Here is a 17,337-nt window from a genome sequence, read left to right on the forward strand (position 1 = left end):
GTAAGCGGTGAACTGCTTTCTGTTCTCCTGCAGTTAGGCATTTCTCCTCTGTTATTTCATGAAGACTGTTCTCACCGCTGCATTAACAACTGGGAGGAAGCTCCTCTAAGAAAACAGGACAGAAAGGAGGCTGACTCTGGTTTCCACTCAGGTTATGTCCCAGAACTGCCAGAAACCGTAAGGATACAGGTAGGACCTCAGTGTTTTACTGAAGTCAGACAAAGTGCTGTATGAATGTGTGAGAACATGGCATGCAGTGTAAGATGTTGAGAGTCGTCATAATGTCCAGAAAGGTGTTATTTAATGTGATTTGCAAAGCTACTAATACTTTGGAAAATTACAGATGTTTCTAAATGTGCAATTTTGCTTGCAATAAATGTTTAATGGACCTTACTCACATTGTGCCTTTCTACTAAGGCACAATGTGAGTAGGGTCACATTGTGCCTTATTAGGCCTACTAAGCCTACTAAGTGATTGGGTGAGTGCATACTCACCCAATCACGCAGGCATTCATGCAACTATGCCTAAACGCTGTTCAACATTCACACACTCACACCTTAGTTGCCCAAAATCGAAGCATGGACATGCATCAATTAAAGAAAATGCTGTCTTCATTTAACTTTTTTATTTTATTGTACAAAACAAAACAAATATATCAATAGATCAACTACATATGAACATTTTTCATTTTCCAGACCTACTCTACTTGAACAAGTTCCTGTTACTCAAATGTTCCTCAAATGTTCCTGTTACTCAAAATTTTAGAGCATTTTCTGTTAAACCTTGAATGTGTCTAAAACAATTTTTGGTTCTATGTAGATGACGCATGGCAGACCCGACCACATATTGCACATGTTTAACACATTTCTTTATTACAGTTTTTATAACTACACACACACACACACACGGCTGCAGAAAATATTAATATCCATCCATCCATCCATCCTCATCCGCTTTATCCGAAGTCGGGTCGCGGGGGCAGCAGCCTAAGCAGAGAAGCCCAGACCTCCCTCTCCCCAGCCACCTCCTCCAGCTCATCCGGGGGAACACCAAGGCGTTCCCAGGCCAGCCGAGAGATATAATCTCTCCAGCGCCCCTGGGTCTGCCTGGGCCTCCTCGGTGGGACATGCCCGAACACCTCACCCAGGAGGCGCCCAGGGGCATCCTTGTCAGATGCCCGAACCACCTCAACTGGCTCCTTTCGATGTGGAGGAGCAGCGGCTCTACTCTGAGCCCCTCCCGGATGGCCGAACTTCTCACCCTATCTCTAAGGGAGAGGCCAGCCACCCTTCGGAGGAAGCTCATTTCTGCCGCTTGTACCCGCGATCTCGTTCTTTCGGTCACTACCCACAGCTCGTGGCCATAGGTGAGGGTCGGGACGTAGATCGACCGGTAAATTGAGAGCTTCGCTTTTACACTCAGCTCCCTCTTCACCACGACGGACCGGTGCAGCGTCCGCATCACTGCAGCCGCAGCACCAATCCGTCTGTCGATCTCCGGCTCCCTTCTCCCATCACTCGCGAACAAGACCCCGAGATACTTGAACTCCTCCACTTGGGGCAGGAACTCATCCCGACCCGGAGTGGGCACTCCACCCTTTTCCGGCTGAGAACCATGGCCTCAGATTTGGAGGTGCTGATCCTCATTCCCGCTGCTTCACACTCGGCTGCGAACTGCTCCAGTGCGAGCTGGAGGCCCCACCGATGAAGCCATCAGAACCACATCATCCGCAAAAGCAGAGATGAGATTCTGAGGCCACCAAGTGAAAGCCCTCCGCCACTTGGCTGCGCCTAGAAATCCTGTCCATAAAAATTATGAACAGAATCGGTGACAAAGGGCAGCCCTGGCGGAGCCCATCACCCACCGGAAACAAGTCCGACTTATTGCCGGCAATGCGAACCAAACTCTTGCAACGGTTGTATAGGGATCGAATGGCCCGTAACAGTGGGCCAGACACCCCATACTCCCGCAACACCTCCCACAGGACACCCGAGGGACACGGTCGAATGCCTTCTCCAAGTCCACAAAACACATGTAGACTGGTTGGGCAAACTCCCATGCACCCTCAAGTATCCTCGAGAGGATAAAGAGCTGGTCCAGTGTTCCGCGACCAGGGCGAAAACCGCATTGTTCCTCCTGTATCCGAGGTTCGACTAACGGACGAACTCTCCTTTCCAGCACCCTGGCATAGACTTTCCCAGGAGGCTGAGGAGTGTGATCCCCTATAGTTGGAACACACCCTCCGGTCTCCCTTCTTAAAGATGGGGACCACCACCCGGTCTGCCAGTCCAGGGTACTGCCCTGATCTCCATGCAACATTGTAGAGGCGTGTCAACCAGGACAGCCCTACAACGTCCAGAGCCTTCAGGAACTCGGGCGGACCTCATCAACACCAGGGCTCTGCCACCGAGGAGTTGTTTAACTGCCTCAGTGACCTCGACCCCAGAAATTGGCGGGTCATTCCCTCATCCCCAGACTCTGCTTCCTCCTCGGAAGACGTGTCAGTGGGATTAAGGAGGTCCTCAGTATTCCTTCCACCGTCTGACAATTTTCTCAGTCGACGTCAGCAGCGCACCGCCAGCACTATACACAGTGCAGGTAGAGCACCGCTTTCCCCTCCTGAGACGCCTGACGGTTTGCCAGAATCTCTTGAGGCAGTCCGAAAGTCTTTTTCCATGGCCTCTCGAACTCCTCCCACACCCGAGTTTTTGCTTCAGCCACTGCCTGAGCCGCATTCCGCTTGGCCTGTCGATACCTGTCAGCTGCCTCTGGAGTCCCACAGGCTAACCAAGCCCGATAGGACTCCTTCTTCAGCCTGGTGGCTCCCTTCACCTCTGGTGTCCACCATTTGGTTCGGGGATTACCACCACGGCAGGCACCAACCACCTTGCGGCCGCAGCTCAATGCAGCAGCTTGGCAATGGAGACGCTGAACATGGTCCATTCGGACTCAATGTCCCCAGTCTCCCTCGGAATGTTGTTGAAGCTCTGCCGGAGGTGTGCGTTGAAGATCTCGCGGACTGGGGCCTCTGCTAGACGTTCCCAGCACACCCTCACTACGCGTTTAGGTGCACCGGGTCTGTCCAGCGTCCTCCCCGCCACCTGATCCAACTCACCACCAGGTGGTGATCAGTTGACAGCTCAGCCCCTCTCTTTACCCGAGTGTCCAGAACATATGGTCGCAGGTCTGGTGATACGATTACAAAATCGATCATCGACCTGCGGCCCTAGAGCATCCTGGTGCCACGTGCACTTATGGACACTCTTATGTTTGAACAAGGTGTTCGTTATGGCCAAACTGTGATTTGCACAGAAGTCCAATAACAAAACACCACTGGGTTCAGATCAGGGGCCGGCCGTTCCTCCCAATCACGCCCCTCCAGGTCTCGCTGTCGTTACCCACGTGAGCATTGAAGTCTCCCAGTAGGACAACAGAGTCCCAGGTGGGGCACCTTCCAGCACCCCCAGGGACTCTAAGAAGGCTGGGTACTCTGAACTGCCACTCGGCGCATAAGCGCAGATGACAGTCAGGACCCGTTCCCTGACCCTGAGGCGCAGGGAACAAACCCTCTCATCCACCGGAAAAACCCCAACGTGCCGGCAGCAAGCCGGGGGATATTAGAATACCCACCCCAGCCCGCCGCCTCTCACCAGGGGCAACTCCAGACTGAGACAGAGTCCAGCCCCTCTCCAGGAGACTAGTTCCAGAGCCCAAGCCATGCGTGAGGTGAGCCCGACTATATCTAGCCGGTACTTCTCAACCTCACGCACTAACTCAGGCTCCTTCCCCACCAGAGAGGTGACATTCCATGTCCCTATTGCCAGTCTTGGCAGCCGGGATCGGTCCGCCAGGGCCTCCGCTCCTGGCCGCCGCCCGACACACATTGCACCCGACCCCTATGGCGCCTCCCTGCGGGTGGTGGGCCTGCGGGAGGATGGGCCCATGTCTCCTCTTCGAGCTGTGCCCGGCCGGGCCCGTGGACTAAGGCCCGCCACCAGACGCCGCTGGGCACCCTCCCCGGGCCTGGCTCCAGGGCGGGGCCCCGGTAACCCTATCCCGGGCAGGGTAAACTGTTCCCTCGATGTTCTTTTCATACGGGTCTTCTGTTTAATTAATATATTTACCAAAATTCTTTTCTTAATATTATAATTACTTATACCAGACCTTCCCAAAGTGTGGGGCCCGCCCCCTGGGGGGGGCGCAGAGCCATTGCAGGGGGGGCGCGGCATGAAAAGGAAAAAACAAAACAAAAACAAAAACAATGCTTGGACACTGCTAGCACGGGGCGCCTCCACAAACGCAAAGCAGGAGATGAAGCATAGCTGAATATGTCTCCAAACCAACTTCATTCTAAGCCAAAGACTAGAAAATATGGTGAAGCATATCTGCCCTTTGGTTTCACCTGCACAAGTGCCAAGGTAGGTCTCCCCTGCATAATTGGTTTTCTCTGCGTCAGGAGCACGCGCTGGGCTGTTCAAATCACGGACAAACAGTATCCCACATTCTTGATTTTTATTTCACAAACACTTGTTGTAATGACTAACTACTCCTGACATTTTGGAGATGTTAGCTCTTTATACAGTAAAGTTACAGTGGGATACAAATAACATCAGGCTGATCCTGCCACGATTGTTCCCCCTGTTCAAATCACGGACAAACAGTATCCAACAGTTGTTTATGTTTTTGAACCCATTTTGCAGAGGGATTGAAAAATGTATTGATAGCAATGTTGAATATTATTACACAGGAAAAAAACAACTACATGTAAAATAATTACACCATGACGCCTCTGCCTTTCTGAATGGAGGGACAGTAACTGTGTGTATGTATGTAAGCGTGTAAAACCTGAAGACTATTTTGTCTCTATCTGCTATTCGTGACGTGACGTGAAAAAAGGCACATCCCTTTGACGTTACGTGACGAACTCTGTATTCCTCGTCCACACGTAAACGCAAAAGAGTTTTAAAAAAATCTCCGTTTTCGGTGATTCCAAACGCCATTTATGTGTGGACGAAACAGCTGCGTTTTCAAAAATACCCGTGTAGGTGTGGACGTAGCGTAAAAGAATTAGTAGTTTATTTCCTTACTGCCTGTAATTTATTGCAGTTTACTTGTATTTGCTTAATTGTTTATTAAATGTTTGAGGTGTGAAAAAAACCGCAATGGAGCAAAATATGGGTGTGTGGTTGGAGGATGTGTTCGTGCATGCGTGTGCGCGAACATTTTTCTTGTAAAACAAAGGGGGGCCCAGCAAAAAAAGTTTGGGAACCACTGACTTATACCATCCTAGAACCCCCATGATTTTGTCTATCTGGATTAGATTATTTATTGATATTTTTCCTTTTATTAAATCAGTATACTGGCAAAGTGAAGGTCTGGTCAAAACAATAAAGGCCACTTTGGTATGATAGTGGACGCAGTAGAGAATGTAAGAGTGTCTATATTTAACCTATATGAACTTAACAAAGGCTACCCACAGTTCTTTCAAAAACTCACTCCTCTTTTGGCTGAGAAACATAAAAGGATAATTCTAATAGGGACTAATTAGTCTCTAAAAGTGGACAAGAACTGAATAGACTACCTGTAGACAAAGGACACATATCCAGAAAAATTAAGCCATTTGGGGGGATTAGGGAGAAATGCTGGTAGTTGTATTATCATCCCAGAGAAAGCAAATAATTTCTTTCTCCCATGTATCCCATGAGAATTTACTTCGAAATTTACCCTATCACATAAAAGAGCTTGGGAACAGATGAGCATTTCAAGTACTGGAGACTAAATGTATCACTACTGACAAATTCCTTACTTTAAAAGTAAATGCAGAAGGATCTGAATTTAAATGATATTCAGTGATACTCTCCATCCATCTGGCCATCTCATGTTTACAACTGCAGTTACAATTGGTATTTACATCAACATGAAAACAATTGTATTTGTCATTATGGATATATTTGTATATACATCCTATATATTTTTTTCTGTTTATATACATTCTTTTTTGACTGACAGTGAATGCTACAAATGATCTTTTTATGTCCTCTTACAGTGGACTCATCTCTGTCTTCGTCCTGCCAGACCTCAGTGCAGTATTACTCTTGTGATATCATGGACCACACTATTTCACTACAGAAATTAGAGCGTGTTGTAAGGCAGCGGCCCCGAGCCTTTTTTGCGCCATGGACCGGTACATGTCCAATAATATTTTCATGGACCGGCCTTTAAGGTGTCAAGGATAAATACAACAAAATAAAACCAGTACCGCTACGAAAAAAAATTAGATTTATTTATAACACACGGGAAAAGACCAAGGAAATCGAGTTAAAGATAAAAATGATAACAAAATAACAATGACAACTGGTAAAAACCCTGAAAACCATAAATTTCACACCCGAGCCTCAACTCTTGCGCCCCGGTACCAAACAACTCACGGACCTGCCTGGGTTTGGGGAACGCTGTTGTAAGGAATGAACGATACTGCACTGCAGTGGTCTGCATCAATGTTCCCTCTAAGCTGCGCACGTGCGCAATTGCGCACTGCTGGCACGGTCTCTGCGCACAGAAAATCTGCGTTGCGCACAAAAAAATCTAACCTGAATTGAAATTAAAGTTAATACTTTAGCAATTTTGTTTTGCAGTGTTAGTCAGTAAGTGACTGGCTGCTCCCGTAAAGGATTAGAACGATGCCACCTTATCCCATAGTCCAGCCAATAATGCGATTCACATTCAACGTGGTTGACAGGCTACGACAGCGTCCTTATGTGCCGACACCGGAGTTTTAGCTAGCAAAGCGGCGTGGCTGATGTGGAGTGAAGCCACGTTATTGACAACGTGTACAACCATTGGAGATGTGAGCAGGACAGACGAACAATTGACGGAAAAAGTGTGGAGTTTATACCAGTTTTTAAATTGTGTTGATAGGCCACGGTAAAACCAGAGTTGTGATAAAAAAAAAATATGCAATGTTTGGTTTCCTTCCTGAATACTATCGTTGCTTATATTTACTGGGGGAAGAAACGGTAAAAACTGCGTTTTATAAGAAAAAAGGCTCGAAAGCACTCTCCGCATGTGAGCAAAAACAAACCCCCACCCCCCTCTCTCTTTCCTATTCGTCCAAAAAAGTACCGTGTCGACCAATCAAAAAATGATATGGAAACGTGGCATCTAGTTGTTAAGAAATGGGGGGAAGTTTTAGGAGTGACGGCGGTGTTTTGAGATGTGAGAGATTTGCGACGTTTAGCGCAAATCTTGTGTAGTTAGTGTGTAGTGTAGTCAATAGTTATGTTGTGTGTGTCAGAGCAATGAGGCAGCTGCTGAATGTTACAGGTGTTACAGGAGTGATACATCTCCTGTTGTCACGCCTGCAGGTATCAGGCTGTTGCTCTCCTTTATCTTATAGTGGACAGAAATTATTTTTTGGAGTGGCACAAATAATTTGTGTGACATGTTCATTGTAAGTGGGCTAAAGCAGTTTAAAAGTAGTCTAACATAAATGTAAATGCTGTAATTTGATTATTTTAATAAACCATGTGACTTGGATGGATTAGATGCTGGTGTGACCACAGTGCACACGTCTGATGTCGCTCACAGTGGTCCAAGGGATCGCTCAGGGAGTTTGTGTGTTCGCTCAGACACATGAAAAATTAGAGGGAACATTGGTCTGCATCATGATAATATATTATTACAGTAATTGAAAAACATCTGCCAACTAAGAATCATATCTCACACATCTGTAGGAAGCTACCAAATGACATTGTGGAAAACACCTTCAATATTATAAACTTGGATTAAATTGACTATTGACAATAGTGCTTGGGATGACAGATATTATTACTAATCTATGGAAGGAATATCAATTAAAATGAGTATTTAGGGCGCCACTATTAGTCTCGATACTTCATAAAATTCTGCATCACCCTTGTGTTGGAAAAATTGCTGATTCATAGATGATCATTCACATCTTACACAATTCTGTGCTATATAAATAAAATTGAACTGAACTGAATTAGATTGTTATTGGTATCTACTATCACACACAATTTGTGTGATAGTAGAAACTGTAGATACTAGACTGGTCCTGCTGGTCTGTGCTGTTGCTAGGACTTTCAGATGTCTTTTGGGGTCACTGCCCGATGTGCTCCAATTACCACATGGATCACTGTTGCCTTCATCTGCTAGCTTTTCTCTTAGCCCTTGGTATTTCTTGATCTTATTATGTTCCTTCCTGATGTTGCTATGACTTGGTGTAGCTACATGTAACACTACAGCTTTATTCCTTTGCTTGTCCACCACTACTAATAGTTTGTCCATTTGAATCTGGTCCCACAGGATCTCAACCACCCTTGGGGGGGGTGTATCCCATTTTGAGCTAGGGGCTTCCAGTCCATATTGGAACAAATGTTCCTGTATACTGTGCCAGCCTTTGGTTATGGTATTCCATGTATGCCCTGCCTGCTAGCATCTTGCACCCTTACTATGTGGCGGATTGCCTCAAAACCCTTGGGTTTTGCCTGGTGTGGTAGACCCAGCACCTATCGAACTTGTGCATACAACTTGTTCCTTTGTTGCCATGATTAATGCCTCTATTCTATCTTTTAGTCCAGCTTTGTTCTGTCATTAGTAAGATTTCTCGTTATCAGCCATATTTTAGATAAGATAAGATAAGATAAGATAATTCTTTATTGTCATTGCACAGTCATACATAGTACAGTAGTACAATGAAATTGGAAAAACTGTCCTACGTCGGTACTACATATAACACAACACGACACGATATGACACATCACAACGCAACACAAACAACACAACACAGTATATTAACTTAGAAATAAAAAAGAAGAATAAGTGTTATGTGTATTGCACACTGTTATTATTGCACATTAATTATTATTGCACCTTTTTATAAATATAAATATTATTATTGTGTGGATGCTGATTAAGCATCCACACTATTGAGTTCCTGTTTCTCTTTATTGTGTGGATGCTTTAAGCATCCACACTATTGAGTTCCTGTTTCTCTTTATTCTTTATTATTATTGTGTGGATGCTGGAGGCATCCACACTATTGAGTTTCTCTTGGGACTTCCGTACACTTTTCGCCGTGGATCTACTTCCACAATTTTCAGCCGATTTTCACCGTTCAAATTTTAAACTATTCTGCTATTTCTGCTAATGATGGCTATGTCTTTTGGTATTTTATACTATTATACTTTTTAAAATATTAAGCTTAATTTGTCCCATTGAAATGAATGGGAAACTTCCGCAATTCTGCTAAAACTTGCTTGTTTTTGAAACTTAACTACTTTTTCCTACTTTCACGTAGAACAACCATTCAAACTTTAAAATGTTCTCAAATTATTGGGCTATTTAGGAATAAATCAGCTTTTTCAAATCTTTTACCGTTTTACTTTTATGCCTCTTAAAGTTTTGAGTTGCAAAATTGTGATTTTTCACAAAATACATGCGTTGTTATGGTTGCTATGCACTTGGCTTCCAGTGTGCCACTGAAGGTTTTGCAGTCTTCTCTTCATGTCCGAACAACTTCTTGCTACTCGCTCAATTTTCACTCAACTTCCACAAATTATACATCAAAACGTAGGTATTTTTGCTGGCTTTCCGAAAATGCCACTATCATGGTTGTGGGATTTATAGAATTTTGGCAAATCTCCTCAGACCAACACAAAGTCTGAAAACTCTCCATAGAAAGTCAATGGAGAGTTTGTTCAAAATCACCGCTTGATTTCTGTAATGAGAGGCATATTCGAATCGTCATATCTCCTTAACGAAGCGAAGTTAAAACATGAGGCTTGTCCCAGTATATCTTCAGACACTCCTGACGCTCACAATTCAAGAATTTCTTTCTCACCTATTACCGTTCTGAAATGAGTTAGACTTGTTTGAGGGTAGGAAATTCATCGTTCGCTCAGATTTCTTCAGATTTCAAACTCTGGAAATGAACCACTTTTTTCTCTCGTCATATCTTTTTAATGGATATTGTTAGGGTTCAATATTGAGAGAAGAATCCATAAAAACCACAGATCCAGGCGTGTGCAATTTAGACGGCATTTTAATGAACACATGTGTGAGTCCGACCGCTATGCAGATTTCAGCGTCGAACTGAACTTACAATCATGAGACAAGGTTTTATATGGGTACAATAACAAAGCCCCCCTCTTTTACAAAAATAGACAATAGTACAGCTTACGTCAATCCAAACCACAAAATGTTCCATGACCTTTAACATTGCTCTAAAAAACATTGTCTTCGGTCGGTGCTTCCCCTCTTCGCTGTCGCTTGTCGGGTGCACTTCCTCTAAGTACTTGACACACTTCTGCATTTCTGCCCTACCAAAATAGATCTGTTATGGTGTGTGTGTGAGTGCGTACACGCGTGCAAGCGCGCTGCATGCTGTGTACGGCGTGCGTGTCATGACCTCTCACTATTTGTCTGTCTGTACGTGCATCTGCTTTTCTGAACCTTAGTTGACCTTAACTTAAGCAACTTGAACTTTCCCCTATCAGTGATTCCTCTAACTAAGTGTGCGTGTGGTTACGTGTATGTCCGAACCAAGACTATATATGTGTACTCTACTGAATTAATGTTTTGATCAAAAGCCTCTACTAAAAGCTTAAATCAAAGATAAATGCATACTAACTCTTTGGCTCTTTCTGCTTTCTCGTTTCGCTTCTGCAAAACATGCTCTGCAGACGCAGCTTTCGCTTTCCTGTCTCATTTTAGCACAGAGAGTATTTTCCTGTCTCTGCCCTCTACACAGAGATCATAAAAGCATTAATAACATTTAAATTATAGATTCAACAGAACCATTTAAAATGGTTCTTCTTTGAACCTGTAATAAAGGCTATAACCATATATTTGAACATCTGAATGCATCTAAATGCAACCTCACTATTAATACTGAAATGTTAATGATGATTATAAAAATAGCAGCAACTAATAGCAGGACAATATTTCTATTCCTGACACTCCTCTCTTGACCTCTTGACCACAAGAGGTCACCATACTGTGTGTTGGGTCACTCCTTGGCCCATTCAGCTGCTCCCTGTCCATCCCAGACATCATGGACATTAGGATCACTGTTCTTAGCTCTGACCCTCTCTTGGCATCCTGTGACTTAACAAATCAGACAACCTCATGTCATCTAGGTGGTCTTAGTTATAAAATGCCCGCTCCCACTTGAGAACACTTCATGCTTAAGTGGTCTCTGCTCCTCTTCTGGGTCCCTCTCTTCTGGGCCTCCTGCAAAGGATAGAAAACACTTTCTCCCTACTATGCTCTAAGTTACTCTGTTCCTCGATTGTTCTCAAAACATGAACCTAATTTCGTATTTGGTTTTTGACTTTTATTTTCAAATCTTAATCAACCGTACTCAGCATTTGTAAAACTCTTCAAGCACTGCCTTTAAGGGAATCGAAGGAAGCACGCCTCTGCATGTGCTTTCCTCTTTGCTCCTTATCTGATCATCAACATCCTGTGCACAAACTGTCACTGCTGCAAGTGCCTCTCACCTAAAGTCACCTCTCACCAGCAAAATCATCATAAAATCATTATAAGGGCTTATTCTACTAAAAGGATCAAAGAAAAAACAATCACTTTAATCACTCAGTGTAAGCACATAGTTAATTGCTCCTAGATAAACTTCATCATAGCTAAAAGCTGAACTCTAACAGTATTTTGAACTCCCATTTCCTGGGTAATAACCTGTTTGAATCTATCATTTTATTTCATTTTGCTGCTTTTAATGTAATGGTACATTCTAATTATATTTTATCAGTCATTATATTTTATCAGTTTTAACCAAAATACATAAGCTTTTCCCCCCTTGGACCTGGTTTAAAGCAAAAACTTGATCCCTTCAACAAGTATTTGTTATCCTGTAACTGCATTTTATATATGAGGACTAATTTAGAACTGCATGTGTTATCTCCATATTTTACATGTCACCCAATTTAGTTACAAACGAAACTCCTATTCAGTTAAATGCTAAATGGATTTCAGGCCTTTTGCCTGGAATCAATACTGTCAGGTCTTAATGAGCTCTATATGTCTGTAAGCGTGTGCAATCCTTCAATAACTCAGGTCATTCTCACAGTAGATTGGCTAATCATAACGTTAACCAAAAGTTTGTGACCCTCAAGAGACGACTCTCTGAGCCACAACTCCGTCAAAGGCACAAAAATGCAATGTGTATGAAAAATCATTTCTACATATATAATCTCCAATATTATTCATCTTATCCTAAAAATCAAAAAGAAATCCCACATTTTCTACTCATAAAATGTTCACTATTTTCCCCCAAAGCATATCCTTTATTCCCACAATTTCCCCTTTAAGTTTGGTGTACAACTTCTTATTAACACCAGCAATTTATCTTCTAAACAGAATTCGGTTCATTTTACTCCTTTCTTTAGAATTAACAATCTCTGCCTCAGTTTTACCATCTCTAAATTATCAAACAACCCCAATCATTATAAAATCCTAGTAAAACCCCTTTCAAATTAAACACATTAAATCTTAAACCCCTCTCTTTTTGACACATCTCATGTGGCAAAAAACTCAACATGCTCCACCCAAGCTTAACAAATTAAAAGGAAAAAAGGTTAGTCATTTCATTTCCCAGAACCGCTCAGCAATTCTCCTCTCCGGTGTTTTGCTTCAGCCCTGAAAACCTGTGTTTAAGGAACAAAATCAATTTTATCATCATGTCAAATCTTCTCCAACTCGTTGCTCCATTGAACTCTGGATCCTTGGAATTTCCTGAAAACAAAACCTGTACATTCCATTTCATACTCAACTCCCCCTTATCGATCCCGTCTATGTCATAACAAAAAATAAACTTAAACAGAACAGTTATTAATCATGAGTTACCCCAGTTAATGGTAACTTGAATTACCTCAAACAATGTTTCCCTTTTAGCATTCAGCATTCTCCCAACAATATAATGTAATCCCATAATCTAACCCCAGTAAAAAGAAATTTTCTCCAAGCATACATCAGCAACCCAAAATCAGCATCCCCAGATTTAAGTCTCCCACTTGTCCTGCTTATGGCAAAAGCAAAACAAAGCATCCCCTTTCTTTTCCTCACATGATAAATCTGTCCACATTTATTCATTCCCACCTTAGTCCAGTCACTCACATTCACTCACACGCATTCACACATGATATTTTTGCTGATCTGCAGCCTCCTGCGCACGTCATCAGATGCTCCACATCAGCAAAATGAGCTCAATCATTTGCATTTGTTTCATTTCGTTTTCCTTTTTAGGAAAATAATTCTCTATACTTTTGACTGGATTGAATCGATACAACCCATTTTTAGACAGAGACTTGCCGCCCATCAGTCTCTGATTGTAATCAATTATAATTCTGTAAAGCCCACCTGATTTTCGTACTTGGTAATTTTGTCAGCGCCGTCGGTTCACTGTCTTCCAGGCCTGCTTAGAACAAAAATGAAAAAAGAGAGCTGATTATTAGCTCATCAAAGTACCAAACAAAATCACCTGACAGGTTTTTTCCTGAGTGCACTTACTAAAACTATGGGCCCTTATAGACATGTCCAGGTCTAATCAAACCTCCCTCTCTCGAAATAAAAACAACAGCCCCAAAAAATCAGAAACAATCTTAAATTTCACCCGTTCAACACACCGAAAACCTCGTCAAAAGATCAAAGACCGTTTGCACAATGTCACCCTTCCTCACTTTACCATGTGTTTTCATTCCGCACAAAATAAAACCCAATTTCAACAACGTATCATCCTTAAATTATAAATTTCCTGTCCAAATCTGCCCCTCTGAACAGACCTGACCACCGTAATCAAATATCCTGATACTTTACCATTATATATTTCTCCCAATACTCTTCAACAGCCACTGCTCTCTCTTGAACTGAACCGAAAGCCTCCGACACACACGCACACAGGAAGTGTCTTTGTCACTCACTCACTCCAGCTAATTTGCATAAACCCACAGCTCAACAGCCAACTTAACAAGAGGAATACATGTTTAAACCTTGTCACATTATTGAATTATTTTCATTTTCTTTCTATACTAATCACTTACTTTGATAAATCAGTGCAAGAGCACTCCTGAGTCACTCTTATAGACACTTTTCTTTTGTTTTTGTTTTTTCCATAACTCACTCCCTTGTCATACAGCTTCTTTTGAGTTATTCCACAACCACTCTATTTTATCCAAGTGTGTTTTAAGTGTATTTTCTTCAACATTCACACCATTTTAACACTCATGTAATTAGCAGGCTGATTTAATTACATATGTTTGTGTTCTTTGCCAAGTTTTAATCACTATCTATGCATTACTCTTCATGAGCTTATCTCTGTAAGGTTAGTGCATTTTCTGTTTGTATGTGTGATTTTTATAAATGTTTCTTTATGATCTTTGTGATCTTGTAAATGTTTCTTTTGCAGTGTTTCAAACTCCTTTTGACAGGGTGTGTTTTCTCTTTTGGCTCATCACTGGTCATTGTGAATGACATTTCCCCTTCGTCTGTGCCCAGTGGCCTTACCTGTTAAATCCGTCTCCTCCAGTGACTCCAAGGTCACTCCGGGACTTAGGTTCGAGCAATCGTGACTGCGCCTTGCCTTAGGTTGTCCCAGGGTTTCGAGGTGGGATCTTACCCGTCATGGGCTGTCCAGCCTTCCATGCCCGCCTACTACAGGAGCCAACTGGGCAAGGGTGTTATCAGATCTAGGGGACACACTGGTTCTGGAAATTAAAGGAGTGTAAACTGCTTTCTTTATTAAACTTTCCAACAATAATTTCACATGTAACAGTTTGTGTACGTGCGTTTTCAATTCATTAATGTAATTGTTAGTTCATGTATTTATTTCTCTCAGTCTGTCTCTTTTCTAAAACCTGTAATTAATATAATTTTATTACTTTATTACTTTTTAAAACATGCATCCGCTTCATCTTCTTAGAATTTAACTCTGTCTATTTCTCTGGGTGCTCCCCTGACATCATCAGTCACACACACCTTCCTCTCACACACACTTTTAAATATTCTAACCTCTTTCAGACGCCATGACTCGTCTCACACACACACCTTCTCTCTCTCAAACTTCCATTTTCTACTCACTCAGACAAATCATGCAGCGTCACTCAAATCAAATACTGACAGCATTCACACGGTTAAAATCACACAAAATACGCTTTCATACGAGTATTTTGGACATGCCTTCCATGATCAGAAAGAGCAAGTCAAAAGAAAAAGAAAAAGAAAACTGAAACCTCTCATCGCCCTCGCAGCTTCTCCCCACACACATAACTGAAAAATAAACCACACCAACATTTATGGCTCACGAACTATACATCTATCAAAATTCAGTCATTTACTATACATCCACACTAATATATTCACACTGTATTTACACTCTCATAATAAGCAAAACCAACCTCTTATATACAGGGATTTAGCAAAGCGCTCAGTCCTCTCGAGAACTGAAACCACCCTCTCTGCGCGTCACTGCTGCTCATTTGCATTTACACACACCATCAGTGCACATCCGGCTGTGCATTACTGACACAGAGACTGATCCTACTCATAGATCTCATATTTTATATTACAGACGTCTTATTAATTACAACTGCACAGATTTCTTTTAGGCCTCTTAAATCCTATAAATTTCGACAAATTTATCCATAACGGTCCGACCGATAAAAGTCCCTGACTTTTTTGCGACCAATTTTAGCCAGTATTCCGTCCCTGACGGTGGCCCGATTGCTAATGCCCTAACCAAATTTATCGTAGCCAAAAAAGCGCAAGAATAGGGGACTTGAACCCCTAGCTTATCTCAGGATGCCCTGTACCCCACGGTCAAGCCAAACCGAGCTAACCCTACTCGCCGGTAGGTCAACAATGCGCGTCCGCATCGAGGAGGGATCGCAACGTCCGGGCTATGCGCTTCTTAACAGACGCCGCTGTCGTTCTAGAAAAATTTAGAATAATTTGAAACAACAATCTACACCCAACACAGGATTAAGATTGAGGACAACCCTCAACAGTTTTAGAGATTCCCCAGTCCTCTTCGGATGTTGCCCGAAACTATCCCTAGTCATCGCTAGGTGAAGGATAGATTTCTCTATCCAGCAGGGAGCGTCACCTCCGAGAAAGTTCTTAAGGGTTGCATAACCAATGGGACTTGAACCCACACAATGACCAAATTCCTATCATTCTAAAGTTCACTTCATGAGCTCCCACTGCTTTAATTCTCTTTTCATTCCTTTATTCTCATTACTCAGTACTGTCACTTATACTTCATTATCATTACTTCAACCGGTAAACTTCATCAAAATTTCGCCAAAATTAAAAAACAGACATTTACCAGTAATTCCAGTGAGTAGACTTTAATTTGACATGCCCAATGTGACACCTTTTGGAAATATATTTCAACAGGCAGTGTCTTACCTTTAAATGCCCCGGGGAATGCCTGCTCACTTTCACCACTGATTACCGTCTGCCCGTCCAATTACCACGGACCCCGGATCTCACCAAAACCCCAACATTCCCTCTCTCTCACCGGAACGAGCCCCCAAATGTTAGGGTTCAATATTGAGAGAAGAATCCATAAAAACCACAGATCCAGGCGTGTGCAATTTAGACGGCATTTTAATGAACACATGTGTGAGTCCGACCGCTATGCAGATTTCAGCGTCGAACTGAACTTACAATCATGAGACAAGGTTTTATATGGGTACAATAACAAAGCCCCCCTCTTTTACAAAAATAGACAATAGTACAGCTTACGTCAATCCAAACCACAAAATGTTCCATGACCTTTAACATTGCTCTAAAAAACATTGTCTTCGGGTCGGTGCTTCCCCTCTTCGCTGTCGCTTGTCGGGTGCACTTCCTCTAAGTACTTCGGCACACTTCTGCATTTCTGCCCTACCAAAATAGATCTGTTATGGTGTGTGTGTGAGTGCGTACACGTGCAAGGGCGCGTGCATGCTGTGTACGGCGTACGTGTCATGACCTCTCACTATTTGTCTGTCTGTACGTGCATCTGCTTTTCTGAACCTTAGTTGACCTTAACTTAAGCAACTTGAACTTTCCCCTATCAGTGATTCCTCTAACTAAGTGTGCGTGTGGTTACGTGTATGTCCGAACCAAGACTATATATGTGTACTCTACTGAATTAATGTTTTGATCAAAAGCCTCTACTAAAAGCTTAAATCAAAGATAAATGCATACTAACTCTTTGGCTCTTTCTGCTTTCGGTTTCGCTTCTGCAAAACATGCTCTGCAGACGCGTTTCGTTTCCTGTCTCATTTTAGCACAGAGAGTATTTTCCTGTCTCTGCC

At 42.8% G+C, this 17,337-nt stretch overlaps 1 protein-coding gene across 3 annotated transcripts in view; it reads left to right on the forward strand.

Annotated features, from left to right (window-relative positions):
- Positions 1-17,337, forward strand: part of LOC120443675 (Na(+)/H(+) exchange regulatory cofactor NHE-RF3-like) — a 182,452-nt gene that overhangs the window by 13,004 nt on the left and 152,111 nt on the right. For 2 of the 3 annotated variants that reach the window (XR_005615587.1, XR_005615586.1), the window contains exon 10: positions 65-189. Coding sequence is in view for 1 of the 3 variants with exons in the window: in XM_039622900.1 (XP_039478834.1) it covers positions 34-189 (156 nt within the window). In the remaining 2 variants the exon portion in view is untranslated. Of the gene's footprint in view, positions 1-33; positions 190-17,337 lie in introns of all 3 variants that reach the window. The other variant, XM_039622900.1, reaches the window with a different exon arrangement.

The sequence above is a fragment of the Oreochromis aureus genome, linkage group 14 (assembly GCF_013358895.1).
Source record: "Oreochromis aureus strain Israel breed Guangdong linkage group 14, ZZ_aureus, whole genome shotgun sequence".
Lineage (NCBI taxonomy): Eukaryota > Metazoa > Chordata > Actinopteri > Cichliformes > Cichlidae > Oreochromis > Oreochromis aureus.